We start from the raw sequence: 19,689 nt of genomic DNA, 5'->3' as shown, positions 1-19,689 counted from the left end.
CTTGGTTTATGTGTTTTATTGAGATTTCCGAGGGTAGTGTTGACTGGCCACAATGAGGATCTGTGGGCTATCACAGTGTACCGGCACAATGGCTTTATAGTACGCTGATCATTAATACAGGATTCCCCACCCCGCCCAGCCAACCCCACCCCCGGGACACAGACCACGTACGTCTACAAATATCTATACAGGTCTTGCAAGACCACATGCAATTTTTTGTGTGGATATTTTGGACAGAATCGGCTCCCTGTTTGATATTGATATTCCACTATTCTACAATAATCTGTGAGTTTTACCAACACCATCCATGGAATGATATAAAATATTGATCTTCCTACTCTTGTGACATTAAAAATAATAATATTCTAGCTAAATGTTTTACTGTCCCTTTTTAACTGCTTTCGTGTCGCTGAACTTCTCTATTAAAGTTTTTATTTCATTCTGGAGGTTACAAGTCTGAAAGTAACGACTGAATCTTTTATGTGGTTTACCCTCTGGCGTGATCAGAAACTTCTCGAAATTCCAGGCCAAGTCTGTCCTACTCACAGGCTCCCAGATGATACTTTTACACGAGTTCATGAAGGAGAAGGCGTCGTCACTTGGTAGTGGAAGGTGGTTGCGCAGGAACACGAATATCTCCGATGCATTCTTCCCATTCACCTCGAGTTTTTCAAATATTGGGAATTTGGGAACGAAACCATCTCCCGGCCGGACATACTTGAGAGCATTCAGTATCTCGTGATTCTTGGTGTTCTCCTGCGGACAATGGAAGTAAAATGTTATTACACAATGACAAACATAATTTATATATCTAGTAAAATGTGGTGTTTAGGTAGGGAAAGGGACATCGCCTGTGTCCTGTCACGTTACCGTTGATAACCCGATCGGTATCTAGTCAGCAGAAAAGGAGTAATGCCAGCAAAGATCGCTATGGAAAGCCTGTACGACATTCTAAATGCGAAATGCTTAATTTACCCCAAAACGCGGGAATTATTCACTTTGAAACAAACCATGTATGCACTGTTTACAACTTACCCTTTTTGAAAGAACGTTTTACTTTGGGATTTCTGCATTAAGGTAGACCGACCCTTCGGGTTTCCTCTGATAGATCTCCTTAATTTTATTTGTACTTCAATGTTAATTATGCCCTTATCACAAAAAGCACATAAAAAACATATGTCACCACGTTCGTTTTACTACCAGGGCCCATAATGATACGTATTAATTAATAGCTGAACACATATTTTTAAGGGTTTTGGTAGATTTTATCTTTCCCCGATAATATTCACCTGAAGCATAAAAAGAAGTTTATATCCTATTTATATCATCAGTATGAGCAATATCATTCATAATTATCAAAAAAAAGAGAAGATTCTTTGGGTGGTTAACAAAATATGGCTATTTTTATACGAAAAACCGGTTATTTTTAGTGAAAAATTGTTTAAAAAAATACACGTTTATTTTTTTCCTGAAAAAATGAACAGAAAAATGACCCCCCTTTTTTTGCTTAATTAAAAATTTCATATGTATGCTTTAAGAAAAAAAAATAAAAATAACACCTCACCATATTACTTTTCACACCATGGCCGTTTACTTTGCTGGTACCCCAAAACTTGTGCTTCAAGTATGGCTCAAATTACCAAATTAGAGCAGTTATTTTGGAATCTGAGATTGATAATTTTTTTGTTAAATCTTTACCATTTTCTTCCATAAATTATATTGTAATCTATGTTACTGGTACTTTCTTTTTTTCTTAAAAGAATTTTATTTGTTTGATTTCCCAAACGCAATTAACATTTTCTGGATATTTTCCTCTTTTCCGGATGAAAATTAGAACACTACACTAATGGTCCTTCAGACGCTTGCTTCTAATACGCCATGTCAAACGAAGCGTATCGGCGATACAGAATGCCAGAACATGCTTCATTTGCGCTTAACAATGTTGCTCGAGTGTCGAGCGTTCCAACCTATGCGATAATATAATTTGAATGAAGGCAAAGCCTTAGAAGAGCGCAGCTATGACAGTAATCACTCACCGTAACATGTATATTCTACCACATTTTCAGATTTTATACTTTTTTTTAGGGGGGGGGGGGGGGGGGGGGGGGGGTTAATTTAAAAGAATGACACACAAAAAATGCTACAAACTAGGCCGAAATATAATAGGTGATTATACCCCCCTTTTTAAAAAATCTAAACATGTTAACACATTGTAACATAAACTATGTATTACATCTAAACATCTATACATGAAAGTATATATGAAAATTCCTTAGACAGTATGTCTACAGAAAATTGAAATACCATAGCCCAAGTCATTTTTCCATAGACCCATTTTGTAAACATATTGTTGAAAAGTAGCATTACTGTCACGCAAACGCTTGCATCATCCAGTAATAACACGCTATTATGGGTTAAAAAAACAACTCTATTTTAAGCTCTGATTTCATATCATCATTTGTCAGAAAATATTGGAATGTTGCTTACATGAATTGTAATGTATGTCAGGACTCAAACTTTTCATAGCCATTGGGGCCAACACTAAGAAATTTTACATAGACCGACCAGGTTTTCTATAGCCTCAGGCCATCGTTGTCCTGATGTGAATTTCATTGTCTTTACTTTGCATTGTTGGATTCCAAATGATCGTGCACTTAATAATGCAGGCATCAGTATTCTACTGCCATATTTCTTTGCTACTAACAACGTAAAAGGGCAGACGATACAACAATATTTTCATGATATATATAACAGGAAAGCGAATTTAGTGCCTCCACAAGGGGTTAAACCCGCGACCCTCTGCTTACTGCTCCGTCGCTCTACCGACTGACTTAATGGAAATTCCCCCACCTGAAATCACTATGTACCCTATTTACAATTAAAACCTGCTTCACTATTCCTCACTTTTCAAACGAGTTCGCTCCGGACACACATTAACCCAGGTTTTATCCCCAACGAATCCTCTCATTTTCATATAGCTTGCACTTGGAATGGTCAACCGATGTAACAGAAAAGCAAGTAGTGTGCCTCCACCGTCATCGAACTGCGACCCCAGGCTTTACTCACCGGCCGGTTCAATCGTACTGACCGGACGCCGGTGACCGTGCTTACACCTGGGCGTCGATGAATTTTACATCCGGGCAACGATAATTTCTATAGAAAATGAACGCCGAAGACGAGATCGGAAGAACGGTTGGGATATTTTTTCTCTTTTTTGATGTGATAATGATGTCCTTTAAGGAAAATAACCCGACCACGGAACAAAATGATAAATTGGCTATAACTTGCAAGGATAACTGACAGAAAAAAAACACCTCTCATTTTTTGCTAATTCGCCCACATTGTAGGCGGGTATGACCAAATTATGCCGCAATCCACGAATTATGCAACATATACAGCAAAATCCGCGATTGAAATGACTGTAATTTTCACAGTTTATCGGAATTATATATTTTGACATTGTCAAGTCTTATTGGATCCGTATTCTACACCTGTGGCAACAAGACGCTCTTGAGTTTAACACCCGGGCGCCGCAATTTGCTGACATGGTAGTGATGTAGAAATTACTAGAGTTGGCCTTTTGATGGTTTTTGTTTATGTATTTTTTGCATTTATGCAACTCGTTACAATTCATTCACGGACATGCCTCTTTAAAGGGTCCGAATTTGTGATTGTCAATCCGTCATCCGTTTTTGTTATGATCTATTTATAAAACTGCTCGAACCTGGTAGAGAGCTCCCCATGGAGTGAAATCTCCAGACTAGACCGATCACAAGAAACGTGTTTTACAGGCCTACAGTTGATTAAATACAATATTTATAATATATCCAGAATATGAGTAAAAAGGCTCTTAACATCTACATCAATTTCACGGGTTTTAGGTTTTTGAAAAATTGTCGAATGTCAACGTAAATTTCGTGAGAGTTTATATAGATCTTTTATACCATCAATGCATGTTGCAAGTTTTGTGTTTACGTCCCATGCGTTTCCTCCTTTTTCTGATCTGTGTCTACCGGCGGTTGGAATATGGTTGACTACCTCGCATTCTGAATAACAATATATCACATGTAAAGTGCGCAAGGCCGAACTTACGTTCCCCTAACAATATACAATCTGACAGATGGAGTACATAATGAAGTAATTGTTGGTTGCCGCAAAGTGCACATGCTTTTAGAGCATCGGCCAAAGTCCCCAACTCCAATATGCGTCGGCCCGTGCGCCATGAAGTGTCCTGTTGTTCTACATTGCCATAAATTGGAGATGTGCTAACCTCTTCCTGACTTGATATAAATTGTCTCCGCCGAGACTGTAACTAACGTTATATGGTCGTCACACATTGGCACATTATGTGATACATCGGCGCTGTCCTTGTTTTCAATGGACCATCTTTAATTTATGTTCTCACTTCATTGAAAGCATAAGCCTTATCTAGTCTTTAGTTTTACAAACCTGACCCCTTCACCTCTTGACTGCATCGTGCTGTAGGCCTAAACATTTATCTCCCAGCTGACTTGAAAATTAAACCAGGTGTAACTATTCGTGAACATAATCAAGGGCCCGGATTGCCGGACGCCGGATTGCCGGATCGCCGGACTCATGTCTGTGACGTCACAGAAGGGTCGGTCTACCTTAAGAGTTACGTAAAAAGCATTCAAATTTAAAATTTTACTGATGGCTGTATCTATTGGATGGGTGCTCGCTGTTTACCGTGTGTCGTATTGATAAAAAAAACGGCACGAGATCGGAGATCTCAACGCCCACAATATAGGACTGATCCCCGTTCTCTACTTCTCCCAGAACTTTCTGAGAAATGGCGATAACAAACTTCAACTAATACTAGGAAAGGGAAGGAAGTGAACATATGTACATAACGTTTGAGAAACATCCCTCCAGTGCTTCTCGCGAAATATTCAACTAATATACCAGGGAAGGAAAGGGGAGTTGGGGAGCATATATACACATTCAGTTCGAGAAACATCCCTCCAGAACTTCTCGAGAAATAGCGACGACAAATTTCAACTACTGTAATACCAGGGAAGGAGGTGACATATGTACATCAAGTTTGAGAAACATCCCTCCAGAACTTCTCAAGAATTAGCGACAGCAACCCAAGGTTGCCAGTCCGTTACAACTAGTGACAGAGGAAAACCTGTTTATAAAACCGTAAGGTTAAGGTAATACACGAGTTGAATCTTTCGAGAAACATCTATCTAGAACTTCTCGAGAAATAGCGACAACAACTCAAGGTTGCCAGTCTGTTCTTTATCAGACTTCAAATGTACGTATATACTGGATCATTTGTACTTATAAACCGTAAGGTGTAGGTAATACATGAATTGAACTGAATCTTTCGAGAAAAATCCTTTCAGTTTTTTCTCAAGAAATTACGATTGTTTCAGCCGGACGGACGGCGATTTGAACAAATCACCAACTGATGGTGGGCTAAAAAGGAAGAACACCCCAGATCATAGAATTTAATTTAAAGACATATCGAGTTTGTTGCGATTACATGAATCTGTACTATGAAAGAGTGACCGCAAGACCCGCCTCCTTCAGAAAAAAAACCTGATTGGTTATACTCAGTGCAGCACTCCATTGTAATGAGTCACACATGATATAATATATCTGGAGAGAGAAGTTACGTTATATCATAATAAAGGTCCCTCGTCATACAATGATATATACCTCGTGGCACATCCGGGACTGTGATAATATATAATATAAAGTGATGCATGCAAATCACAAACCAGCACACCAGCTGGATAAGTTGTAAAAAACAAACCGAGTACATGCACTTTTGAAAAAGTTGCCTTAATTGTAAAATCGATATTTCTTTAGTAAACACTTTATCACTGAATATTAATGCCAATAGAATGTTGGTTCTACGATGGCCGATATCGGACGGGCAAAACAGTGTTACTAGTAGTACGTTTTTGTCAACGAAAAGTGTACGTACATATTGTGTGTCAAAAATATCTACTGCTATAGTAGTAGATAAATTTGTACACAAAAAGTGTACGTACAAATCCTGTGTCAAAAACCTGTTACTAGTAACACATTTTTGACACAAAATATGTACGTACATATTTTGTGTACAAATTTATCTACTACTTCTAAATATCAATTAACATTCCTTTTATTCTTGATTGATTACCATGCGGTCGTATGCTGATTTTGCCTGATAAGGTAATAAAAGCCAGAGCCAAAAGATCTGCTTGATTTTAAAGCCACATACTCCCAAATAACCTAAAACCTCTCCTGCTAAGTTCCATTGAATCATGTCCTATTCATAGGAAATACTCGGGTTTTGCCGATTACAGTCCCTTTGACGTTTCTTTTTGGCAGAATCGGTCTGTATTTTGGCAGTATCGGTCTGTGTTTTGGCAGAATCGGTCTGTATTTTGACAGGCTTAAACATTCGGCGTTCCACCATTTTGTATAGACTGATAACACGCTCGTTGCATTATAGGACTATTTCGCTTAGAAACTTGGTCTGTCGGACCCAGTTATTATTTTTGGGAATAACCCATTTATTTTTATAAATACATATTTTCTTCCCGTTTTTAATTCGCGATAATTAGATATATACTAAGTCTGAAAACTGTTAAGATCTTGAAATGTTAACATTAAAGCATTTGGCTTTAAAGTATGACGTTAAGTAAAAACAAAATATCCAGCCAGCGGACGTAATGGAAGAATGGTATCACTCGAAACCGAACTATGTCTGGTTTCCTCGTGCGAATGCGACAAAAGTTAATTATTTACTCGTATTTCTATCGGATGCAGTCAACATACTACCACAAGGCGATCAATCAAGATAGGAAAGAATGTTAATTGATATTTAGAAGTAGTAGATAAATTTGTACACAAAATATGTACGTACACATTTTGTGTCAAAAATGTGTTACTAGTAACAGGTTTTTGACACAGGATTTGTACGTACACTTTTTGTGTACAAATTTATCTACTACTAGCAGTAGATATTTTTGACACACAATATGTATGTACATTTTTCGTTGACAAAAACGTACTACTAGTAACACTGTTTTGCCCGTCCGATATCGGCCATCGTATGGTTCAGACCCATTGCCTCTGACATGTTAAGTTAATTGTTACCTGTACAGGTATACGTGACGTTACATTAACTATTTATGTATCGATTTTATACCTGCACATTGTCTGCCTGGTGCTAATAAGGAAACCGACCACTTGCCAATGTTTGTACTTGTTTAGGCAAACACCGTTTCTGTTTTAGCGTTTATTAGTATTTTATCTCTAGGCGCGATTTCTGCAAACGTTTCACGTTTTACAAAACCGGTGAGTCGACGAGATATGGGAGAGCTTACTATTAAGAGGGAACTTGGCGATAACAGTTTAGATAGCCAACATTGATACAGAAGAACGGCTTAGAATAGACGAGTTTGATCTAGATAGAACTGCTTACTTAGACTTGAGGTACGACAGGAAGTGGTGGACAGTCCGGCTAGGTACACTAGGGGTACGACAGGAAGTGGTGGACAGTCAGACTAGGTACACTAGAGGTACGACAGGAAGTGGTGGACAGTCAGACTAGGTACACTAGAGGTACGACAGGAAGTGGTGGACAGTCAGACTAGGTACACTAGAGGTACGACAGGAAGTAGTGGACAGTCAGGCTAGGTACACTAGAGGTATGACAGGAAGTGGTGGACAGTCAGACTAGGTATACTAGAGGTACGACAGGAAGTGGTGTACAGTCAGACTAGGTACACTAGAGGTACGACAGGAAGTGGTGGACAGTCAGACTAGGTACACTAGAGGTACGACAGGAAGTAGTGAACAGTCAGACTAGGTATACTAGAGGTACGACAGGAAGTAGTGAACAGTCAGACTAGGTATACTAGAGGTACGACAGGAAGTGGTGGACAGTCAGACTAGGTACACTAGAGGTACGGCAGGAATTGGTGGACAGTCCGGCTAGGTACAATAGAGGTACGACAGGAAGTGGTGGACAGTCAGGCTAGGTACACTAGAGGTACGACAGGAAGTGGTGGACAGTCAGGCTAGGTACACTAGAGGTACGACAGGAAGTTGTGGACAGTCAGGCTAGGTACACTAGAGGTACGACAGGAAGTGGTGGACAGTCGGGCTAGGTACACTAGAGGTACGACAGGAAGTGGTGGACAGTCAGGCTAGGTACACTAGAGGTACGACAGGAAGTGGTGGACAGTCAGACTAGGTATACTAGAGGTACTGCAGGAAGTGATGGACAGTCAGGCTAGGTACACTAGAGGTACGACAGGAAGTGGTGGACAGTCAGGCTAGGTACACTAGAGGTACGACAGGAAGTGGTGGACAGTCAGACTAGGTATACTAGAGGTACGACAGGAAGTGGTGGACAGTCAGACTAGGTATACTAGAGGTACGACAGGAAGTGGTGGACAGTCAGGCTAGGTACACTAGAGGTACGACAGGAAGTGGTGGACAGTCAGGCTAGGTACACTAGAGGTATGACAGGAGTAGTGGACAGTCAGGCTAGGTACACTAGAGGTACCACAGGAAGTGGCGGACAGTCAGACTAGGTACACTAGGGGTACGACAGGAAGTGGTGGACAGTCAGGCTAGGTACACTAGAGGTACGACAGGAAGTGGTGGACAATCAGACTAGGTACACTAGAGGTACAACAAGAAGTGGTGGACAGTCAGGCTAGGTACACTAGAGGTACAACAAGAAGTGGTGGACAGTCAGACTAGGTACACTAGAGGTACGACAGGAAGTGGTGGACAGTCAGGCTAGGTACACTAGAGGTACGACAGGAAGTAGTGGACAGTTAGACAAGGTACACTAGAGGTACGACAGGAAGTAGTGGACAGTCAGACAAGGTACACTAGAGGTACGACAGGAAGTAGTGGACAGTCAGACAAGGTACACTAGAGGTACGACAGGAAGTGATGGACAGTCAGACTAGGTACACTAGAGGTACGACAGGAAGTGGTGGACAGTCAGGCTAGGTACACTAGAGGTACGACAGGAAGTGGTGGACAGTCAGGCTAGGTACACTAGAGGTACCACAGGAAGTGATGGACAGTCAGGCTAGGTACACTAGAGGTACCACAGGAAGTAGTGGACAGTCAGACTAGGTACAATGGTGACTAAGGCATTGGTTTATTGTGTGTACATTTCTGTATTGATTTTTAGTATATCTGTCACACATCCCTTACATGATAACGAGGAGGATACTATTACATATTGCAGCTGTCATGTCTAGTATATATTATATCGTGTATACGTACTGTCCTTAAGTTTACAAAACACCCCCAGGCAAAATCCAGTGAAGCAACACATTTAATCTCCAGCCAAAGTCCCTCCCCTGAGGTTATTCGTATTTTTAGCTTTCGTGTTCAGATGATGTACTCCTCGCTTCCATTTAAAATGACCGGTTTTAAATAACACTACATATACATTAAATGTATACCGTAATGCGTTAAGTAGTATATGATGATATCCATGTACTTAGAAGATAGGATGATTGACTCGTTGTTTGAACCAAATTGTTCAGAATTCCATTTTGATGAACTACCATTCCGAGAACAAATGCATGTAACAGATACGAGATCACATCATTGAACCGGTTTCTGTTAATTTATTTTATTAATTGTAATTGGTTAATTATTAACTTGGCGATAAATTATTGTCCAAGTACATTCTGTGTATAAGTAATTAAGAATACAACGGAAAAAGCTATTATGCCTTTTCCGGGATGAAACATTCTGTCATAATAAAAGGAGGCGGGAAAGATACCACAAGATAGAAGAGGGTACCACGGGGAAGAGGGAAAGGATACCACAATGAGATGGGAAAGATACCACGAGGAGGCGGGAAAGCTACCACAATGAGGTGGGAAAGATACCACGAGGAGGTGGGAAAGATGCCTCTCGAAAGATACCACGAGGAGGCGGTAAAGACACCACGGGGAGGCGGTAAAGACACCATGGGGAGGCGGTAAAGATACCACGAGGAGGCGGTAAAGATACCACGAGGAGGCGGTAAAAATACCATGGGGATGCGGTAAAGATACCATGGGGAGGCGGTAAAGACACCATGGGGAGGCGGTAAAGATACCACGAGGAGGCGGTAAAAATACCACGGGGAGGCGGTAAAAATACCATGGGGATGCGGTAAAGATACCACGGGGAGGCGGTAAAGACACCATGGGGAGGCGGTAAAGATACCACGGGGAGGCGGTAAAGATACCACGGGGAGGCGGTAAAGACACCATGGGGAGGCGGTAAAGATACCACGAGGAGGCGGTAAAAATACCATGGGGATGCGGTAAAGATACCATGGGGAGGCGGTAAAGACACCACGGGGAGGCGGTAAAGATACCACGAGGAGGCGGGAAAGACGCCACGGGGAGGCGGTAGAGACGCCACGGGGAGGCGGTAAAGATACCACGAGGAGGCGGGAAAGACACCACGGGGAGGCGGTAAAGACACCACGGGGAGGCGGTAAAGACACCACGGGGAGGCGGTAAAGATACCACGAGGAGGCGGGAAAGACGCCACGGGGAGGCGGTAGAGACACCACGGGGAGGCGGTAAAGATACTACGAGGAGGCGGGAAAGACACCACGGGGAGGCGGTAAAGACACCACGGGGAGGCAGTAAAGACACCACGGGGAGGCGGTAAAGACACCACGAGGAGGCGGTAAAGATACCACGGGGAGGCGGTAAAGACACCACGAGGAGGCTGTAAAGATACCACGAAGAGGCGGTAAAGACACCATGTGGAGGCGGTAAAGATACCACGAGGAGGCGGTAAAGACACCACGAGGAGGAGGTAAAGATACCACGAGGAGGCGGTAAAGACACCATGGGGAGGCGGTAAAGACCCAACGAGGAGGCGGTAAAGACACCACGAGGAGGCGGTAAAGACACCACGAGGAGGCGGTAAAGACACCACGGGGAGGCGGTAAAGACACCACGGGGAGGCGGTAAAGATACCACGAGGAGGCGGTAAAGATACCACGGGGAGGCGGTAAAGATACCACGAGGAGGCGGTAAAGTTACCACGGGGAGGCGGTAAAGATACCACGAGGAGGCGGTAAAGACACCACGAGGTGGCGGTAAAGATACCACGGGGAGGCGGTAAAGATACCACGAGGAGGCGGTAAAGATACCAAGGGGAGGCGGTAAAGATACCACGAGGTGGCTGTAAAGATACCACGAGGAGGCGGTAAAGATACCAAGGGGAGGCGGTAAAGACACCACGATGAGGCGGTAAAGACACCAAGGGGAGGCGGTAAAGATACCACGAGGAGGCGGTAAAGACACCAAGGGGAGGCGGTAAAGATACCACGAGGAGGCGGTAAAGACACCAAGGGGAGGCGGTAAAGATACCACGAGGAGGCGGTAAAGATACCACTAGGAAGCGGGAAAGTTAAGAGTTGGTTCCACTATTGTAAAACACACGAACATTTCGTGTACGGTTTAGTTTAAAGCTCACCGATAAAGGTGGGTGGAAAATGTGCCGTGAACGTGCGGAAGTGTTAAAAGTCAGGTTAGTAATATTTATCAAACAAACATATCGGGAGATATTCAAATTGACGTTGTCGTTTACTTAGTCATGTTAAAACATGTTGTATAATTGTCATGCGAACTAATTAACTGTATAGGCTATTAGGCCAAAGCAATTTAAAACTGATTACAGATATCTTTCAAATGACCTATAACTGTGATTACCTGTAACAAACTGAAATCAAGTTTAAATAAACTCTGCTTTAGTGCAGGCATAGTCGACATTTCTTTATTTTGATAATTCATCTTAATTGCTTAACGGTAAATAAAAACAATCTTACCTGATGTCCGAATTGATTGCACGGGAAACCCAGGACAACAAGCTTGTCTCCGAATTTCTCGACCAGCTCGTTCATCTGGGTATAATCCCGTACAGTGGTGCCTCAGAGAGAGGCGACATTCATCACCAGAATCACCTTCCCTCTGTACGTAGAAAAATTAATTTTCTCTCCTTCCAAAGTTGTAGCGTGGAAGTCGAAAAAGTTTTGTATTTTAACTGGACTGCGGACATTGACAACGGACGCCATGTCTGTGTATTTTCCCCTGGTCTTCTGTAGCGAGGTACTGTGTATACGCGAACGGTTGGAAGCGCGTGTCTCCAATCACCTGGATAGCTAGATAGGTAATCTTGATATAGGTATATATCATATTCAGCGCCAATGGGCACGTGGCGTCTGGCTGGTTCCGGTAGTGTGACGGTCGATATTCAACGGCAACAAATGATACAGCAGTTTACAATTTGTACATGTACACACTGGACATAGTACTAATATGGCTTACTGCATGCGGATGTTTAACCAGGACATAAGTGATGACGTAACAGGAACCATAAATTATAGCTGTGGGAGTGGCATATATTTTAACCCATCCCTTTATTTGTAAAATCGTATGTAAATGAACACAATAAACATAATCTTTTCAAGTTTTGAGATTATAAATTCTACATTTTAATACAACTTAAATTTTTATAAATGCATTTTACTTAATGCGGAAGAGATCCATCCACATTGAAGGTAATGAATGTGTTGGGAGTTTCCGCTCGTGTGGATGTTTCTGCGAACAACCTTTACTAACTATTTCGCAGAAATAAAAGCCAAAGTTACATAAAATGTGTAATTGCAATGTACTTAAGTAGTATCTTATTCAGATTATATTTAGCCTATACAATATAAGATCTTTCTTCTCATTTTTCACTGTATGGACTTTTACAATGTAATTGAGTCCAGACGTCCTCACAACAAAAACATCATAGTAAAGATGTCCGTACCACAAAACATCACAGTCCAGACGTCCGTACCACAAAACATCACAGTCCAGACGTCCGCGCAACACACCATTATAGTCCAGACGTCCGTACCACAAAACATCATAGTCCAGACGTCCGCGCAACATTCCATTATAGTCCAGACGTCCGCGCAACACACCATTATAGTCCAGACGTCCGTACCACAAAACATCATAGTCCAGACGTCCGCGCAACATTCCATTATAGTCCAGACGTCCGCGCAACACACCATTATAGTCCAGACGTCCGTACCACAAAACAGAGTCCAGACGTCCGTACCACAAACATCAGAATCTAGACGTCCGTACCACAAAACAGAGTCCAGACGTCCGTACCACAAAACAGAGTCCAGACGTCCGTACCACAAAACAGAGTCCAGACGTCCGTACCATATACCATCAAGACTCCAGACGTCCGTACCACAAAACAGAGTCCAGACGTCCGTAACACAAACCACCAGAGACCTGACGTCCGTAACACAAACCACCAGAGTCCAGACGTCCGTACCAAAACATCTGAGTCCAGACATCCGTACCAAACAATCAGAATCCAGACATTCGTTCCATAAAACATCAAAATGTCTGTACCACAAACGATCAGAGTCCAGATATGACACAAGTATATAACATAATGACACAGGCACATCATATAACGAACGTGACCATATAATACAGCTATGGTGTTAGGTACTAATCATGCTGTTGTTGAGCATCTTAGACATACCCACAAATCATCACAATTAACCTAGCCAATTAACATAAAACGCCATGTTTATATAATTACATCTAACTAAATCAATATCCAATAAAACATCGATAATTTATATACATGTGAATATACTTTAAAACTTGAAATGTATCAGAATGATTGGTAGAAATAAAAATAAAAAGTGATTTTTTTTATTTAGAAAATATGCTGTTCCTCAAACACTTGCTTTCGAAGTATCCCGGTAGAAGCAATCAGAAAATCGTGGTACAGTGTAAACAGCGGCCTTTGGTCCCTATCTCTATCACAGCGATGGGAATGTATATGAAATTCCTCAACTCAATGCATTGAAACTGTTTCAGTGTATGTACATTTCTATACAATTGTATGACAGAATCCTAATTATGTATACATGTAAATTTCTATAGGATTGTATGACAGAATCCTAATTATGTATACATGTAAATTTCTATAGGATTGCTATCGATGGTTCTAATTCACATACCCTCACTCTTCTACAATATGAACCTACTATAATATTCGGGTGTCGTTGCACCCTGTGACTGTGGGAGTTCTCACGAGATTAACTCTTTATGACTCCATCATAATACATACGACCTTTTGTATTCAATATATTTACATCGCTCTGGATACTTGATATGAAAGGCGATTTGCTTTAACCGGGGATTTTTATTAATTTACCGCCAATAACAAAGATGTGCTTTAAACCACCCGATGCTAGGGAAGTTCCGTGTAGACCAATAATAACAGGAGATTTATACCGGCATTATTAGAAAGTATTAATTATTCATATTTTGTCCGAAACTGGCTTTCGATTGTCCGTGGGTGGTCGAGTGGCGCGTGGTAACACACTCGTCTTTCGCCTTGTCGACCGGGGTTCGATTCCCCGATCGGAAAAGTATACGGGTCATATTTACCTTTTTTATATAATTTTATATAATTACAAAAACGCTTTCAAAGAAAAAACGCCTTTATTGCTGTTTTGTTGATTTTCGGAAAGCATTCGACTATGTAGACAGAGTAAGCCTGTGGTATAAAATTTCTAAATTGGGTATACGGGGTAATTTCTTAAAAACAGTGAAATCTCTATATAATTCAGTAAAATCATGTGTCTTGCTAAACGGGAAATGCTCAGATTTCTTCTCAAATGAGGTCGGTTTATTTCAAGGAGAAATTTTATCACCATTACTTTTTTCCCTGTTCATTAATGATTTTGAAAACTACTTTATTGAAAACGAGGCCCCAAGTTACGATTTCGGAGAACTGAGTCTCTTTCTCCTGTTGTATGCAGATGATCTTGTACTGATTTCCGAATCAGTCGAGGGATTGCAAAGCCTTTTAGATAATTTAAGTTCTTACTCAGATAAATGGAAAATGACAGTTAATACAGATAAAACAAAAATCGTAGTTTTTCGGAAGGGGGGTAAAGTCAAAGATAACGAAACATGGACATATAACGGTATAAATATCTCAGTGGTAGACCAGTTCTGTTATTTAGGATTTCTTCTTAAGTTTAATAATAAATTTAACTGTATGTCTAAGCATTTAGCCGAACAAGGTCGTAAAGCTCTTTTTGCCCTACGTTCAAAGTGTAATAATTTGAACTTAAATGTAAAAACTATGTTGCATTTGTTTGATACTTATATTAGCAGTATTCTTTGCTATGCCTGTGAAGTATGGAGTACTCATAATGCTTTGGAAGTTGAAAAGGTACATTTAGAATTTTGTAAAAACTTACCGGGTGTTAAAAAATCTACCTGTAACGCTATGATTTATATCGAACTTGGGCGACTCCCACTGAAGAATATGCAACTTAATAGAATGTTAAAATTTTGGTTTAAATTGTTGAATTCTGATAATTGTATTCTAAGAGAGGCTTACAACTTGCTCTACATGGAAATTGAGAAAGAGAATCCGAAACAGAATTGGCTCTTGCATGTGAAGCACAAATTATTTGAACTTGGATTTGGATATATATGGTTACGTCAGTTACCTTCTGATATTGTTTATATGCCTATTATAAAAGAAAGAATTAATGACCAGGCCTCTCAGACATTGTTTAACTCATTACATATGTCGAGTAAATGTGATCTATACAAACATATGGTTAATAAAGTAACACTGCAATTCTACCTCACCAAATCATTACCAAGTCAATTGAGAAAAATAATAACAAAATTGAGACTTTCAGCACACAATCTAGCTATAGAATCAGGAAGGTATAAGAATATTCCCAGGTGTCATAGGTATTGCATTAACAGTAATTCTTTAGAAGTTGAGGATGAATTTCATTTTTTACTCGTATGTCAAAAATATTCAACTCTTAGAGGAAAATATATAAAGAAATATTTTTGGAAAAAAACCTTCAGTCTTCAAAGTAATAGAATTACTGAACACAAATAGTCATAAAGAATTGAATTTGCTAGGAAGATTTATCAAAGAAGCTTTTAGTTGCAGAATTGTGTAAATATACTCGGTTTGTGTAGGTGTTGAGTTTTGATGTAACACGTTATTGCATAATAGTGTACTAATAATTGTTGAACCTCCCGGTGTCCGTCTGTCGTGTTTACCAAATGGTATTATCTGATACTTTTTTTTCCCCCCATGTCTCTCTGACTGACTGTTATAAAAGTTCTCCTAGAATCCTTATTCTGTAACAGTGTATTATAATTAGTATCAATTCTGTGATTGGGCGCAGCCCTTGTAAGATTAAGTGGAATACAATGTATTTTTTGCTGATGTTGCCAGTAGACAATATGGTTGATTAATATTCCTCATAATATAGTGCATATGTTGGTTAATCGGTTTCCGTATTTAATTATAATAAGTCAATTACGTTTTGTAATTTTATTATAATACATGTTGTATTCATATATATATATATATATACATCTACATATATAGAGATCTGGTGGTGAGCAGCAAATTACATTCATCTGCCTCTGTCGGTACAACAGGCTCCTTCAACACATGCAGCAAAAAAACGTGCAAATTGTGCCCATACACTGACTCCACAGACACGTTTAAATGTGTAATAAACAACCGTGTTTATCACATTTTACAAACACTGACATGCACATCAGCCAATGTTGTATATCTCCTCTCCTGCAAAAAATGCAAAATGCAGTATGTTGGAGAAACCAGCACAAAGCTCAACATCAGAATCAACAATCACCGTTGCTCCATCAAGCAAAACAGACCAGACTTTCCTGTGGCAAGGCATTTCAATTTACCTAGTCACAGTTGGAAGGATATGCAGGTGGTCGCCATTGATCACTGTCCTACCTGGAATGAAACGAAACGTCGTTCCAGAGAAAGATACTGGATCACCAATCTCCAAACCTGCTACCCTCGGGGTATGAACGAACGTTAAAGACGTCTTCTGTATATACTCTCCATCTGACCATTATATCTAACTATTCATGTAGTTAATTATTCAATTTGTTAAATTTTTCATAATTGCTGTACTTTTTGGGGCATCTATTCATTGTTGCTCTTTGAGACTCACATTTAGTCGCCTCCCGCCATCATGCAACAGCATCTTGAGACTCACATTTAGTCGCCTCCCGCCATCATGCAACAGCATCTTGGTCCGAGTTGGTCCGAATCGTCTGTTTCCCGTAGCGTCCTGTAGGGACACTTCGGCATTCGTATTTCTGATATTTTCAGTCTTGATAAATATTTGTAGCAGTTTTTTCACACCACTCTCTATAATTCTTATGATCTAACACATATTTTTCTAAAGTTTTTCAGACTTTGTACACGATATTTAATCAATCACTGTAGAGACGATAATGCAACATTTTTTATATAAATGCAATGTCGTCCACTAGCAGTGTTTAGGGACGAATCGTCTTTGAACTCTTCGGAATACTTTCACGTGCGGGGGAATTCAAAATATCTCTGCCGTTGGTCGCATAGCGTTCTAGTGTTTGAACATGATGCAGTCACGCTAGTATCCGCCTTCGGCCCACGTTTGCCGAAGGGTTCATTGTGGTTTCTCCAGTTACTAAAACATTTTTATTGTATTTTATTGTATTTCCAGTACTTCTTATATATATTATGTGATTGTATTTGTGATTTTTTGTGTTTTGATAAAGGGGCGGATTGCCTCGAAAATTTAACAAACCTTATTGTTTACACTGTTTGAATTACTTCTTTGCCCCCTATATATACATCTATATATACATGTATATTAATTTATGTACTGATGGGTCATAGACCTAAAGTCAATAAATGAATTGAATTGAATTGAATATGCCAGTACTATTGCCAAGGAAGCCTGTTAGTGCCATCTGCGAAAAAAAAAATCTGGCGGCTGCAACATAATAATCTGGTTGTCGCCACATTATTATCTATTATGCACCTTTTGTGATATTTATATCAGGAGGCCTTTAGGAGACTCAGAGGAGATGTGATTGAATTTTAAAAAATAACAAGTCCGCTTTATGATAAATAATGCTTTACTGTCATATCACTCGAAAGATGCTTCACAAAAAGAATATTTCCTAAAAGAGTAACTACAATGCTAAGAAAAACTATTTTTTCGATCAGAACAGTAACAATTTGGAATGAACTGTCAGAACATGTCGTGTCAGCAATAAATATCAATTCTATTAAAAATAAGTTGGACAATCACTGGGAACAATGAGATTTAAATAGTCCTGACTCAGAATAAAACTTATCTTATCTTAATTATCTGCAAGCCGGAACTTAATTATCTGGTAGCCGCCACTTAATTATCTGGTGGCCTCCACATGACTCTGGTAGCCTCCACATAATTATCTAGTGTCCGCCACATAATTATCTGGTGGCCTCCACATGACTCTGGTGGCCGACCTATAATTATCAGGTAGCCGCCACATAATTATCTGGTGGCCTCCACATGACTCTGGTGGCCGCCACATAATTATCTGGTGGCCTCCACATGACTCTGGTAGCCTCCACATAATTATCTGGTGTCCGCCACATAATTATCTGGTGGCCTCCACATGACTCTGGTGGCCTCCACATAATTATCAGGTAGCCGCCACATAATTATCTGGTGGCCTCCACATGACTCTGGTAGCCTCCACATAATTACTTGGTGTCCGCCACATAATTATCAGGTAGCCGCCACATAATTATCTGCTAGCCGGGACTTAATAATCTGGTGGCCGCCACATTTAATAGATATCTCGTAATCTACCAGCCATTATTCTATGTTACAATTCCCAATGCATGGTTGGTGAAGACTTATAAAAGTACAAATGTAGAATTTATTGTACTTGATAGGAAACCATATTATTGTACCATACACGATCTGTTTATATCAAAACGTTTTTATACAATCGACCTGACAGGTCTATCATGTATTGCGTCTCAGTCCTTCAGTCCGTCCGGCCGACGTTCTTCCGTCCGTCTTTCTGTTAGTTCATTCGTCTATGAACAATGACAACGTTGCAAATATACACAACCAGCAGATTACCGTAGACAGAACAAACAATTGAACAGCCAGAAAATAAGTGGTAGCCGCCAGATAAAATATTTTCACTGATGGTACAATGTTGACTGGTATGCGCCTAGCTGTTCATTCATCGGAAAAAATGTATCTTGAATAGTGTATGTAATTTTTACTAAAGAAAAACACCGGTGTATGTTTCAGTTGGGTACGCTATATGTTAAAGAGTTACTATGGTGAGTCAAGCTGGCATCTACTTAACACAATTTTATAAGATAAAGCAATATTGATCCAGTATTTGGCCAGATCATATAAGATGTTGATCCAGTATTTAATCAAATCATATAAGATGTTGATCCAGTATTTAATCAAATCATATAAGATGTTGATCCAGTATTTGGCCAAATCATATAAGATGTTGATCCAGTATTTAACCAAATTATATAAGATATTGAGTTTAAGCATAATGTAAATCATTTTTTAATAATTTCCGATGTCAAACCACTGTTCTCAATGTAGTGAGGTTAAATGACCCCTTGTATTTTTCAATAGAATACAGAATAGTTTTTATTCTGTCGTACAATTGATAATTCCCCAAAACACTGGACACGTGTTTGAAGTTTTTATGCAAGTTAACTCATTTTTAATATCACGAGTTATCGATCCTGAATCAGAGGGCGCTC

General features: G+C 40.1%; 1 protein-coding gene across 1 annotated transcript; it reads right to left on the bottom strand.

Annotated features, from left to right (window-relative positions):
- Position 1: 1 nt before the first annotated feature.
- LOC117324433 (glutathione peroxidase 2-like) lies at positions 2-12,252 on the bottom strand. The gene is made up of 2 exons (XM_033880287.1): positions 11,837-12,252; positions 2-756 (listed from the first exon to the last, which is right to left on the bottom strand). Exons 1-2 carry the CDS (start codon positions 12,080-12,082, stop codon positions 379-381), a joined length of 624 nt encoding a protein of 207 aa, XP_033736178.1. The 5' UTR covers positions 12,083-12,252; the 3' UTR covers positions 2-378.
- Between the last annotated feature and the right edge of the window lie 7,437 nt (positions 12,253-19,689).

Source organism: Pecten maximus, chromosome 3, assembly GCF_902652985.1.
Source record: "Pecten maximus chromosome 3, xPecMax1.1, whole genome shotgun sequence".
NCBI lineage: Eukaryota > Metazoa > Mollusca > Bivalvia > Pectinida > Pectinidae > Pecten > Pecten maximus.
The sequence above is the reverse complement of the archived record's forward strand: the minus strand, read 5'-3'. Positions and strand labels throughout refer to the sequence as shown.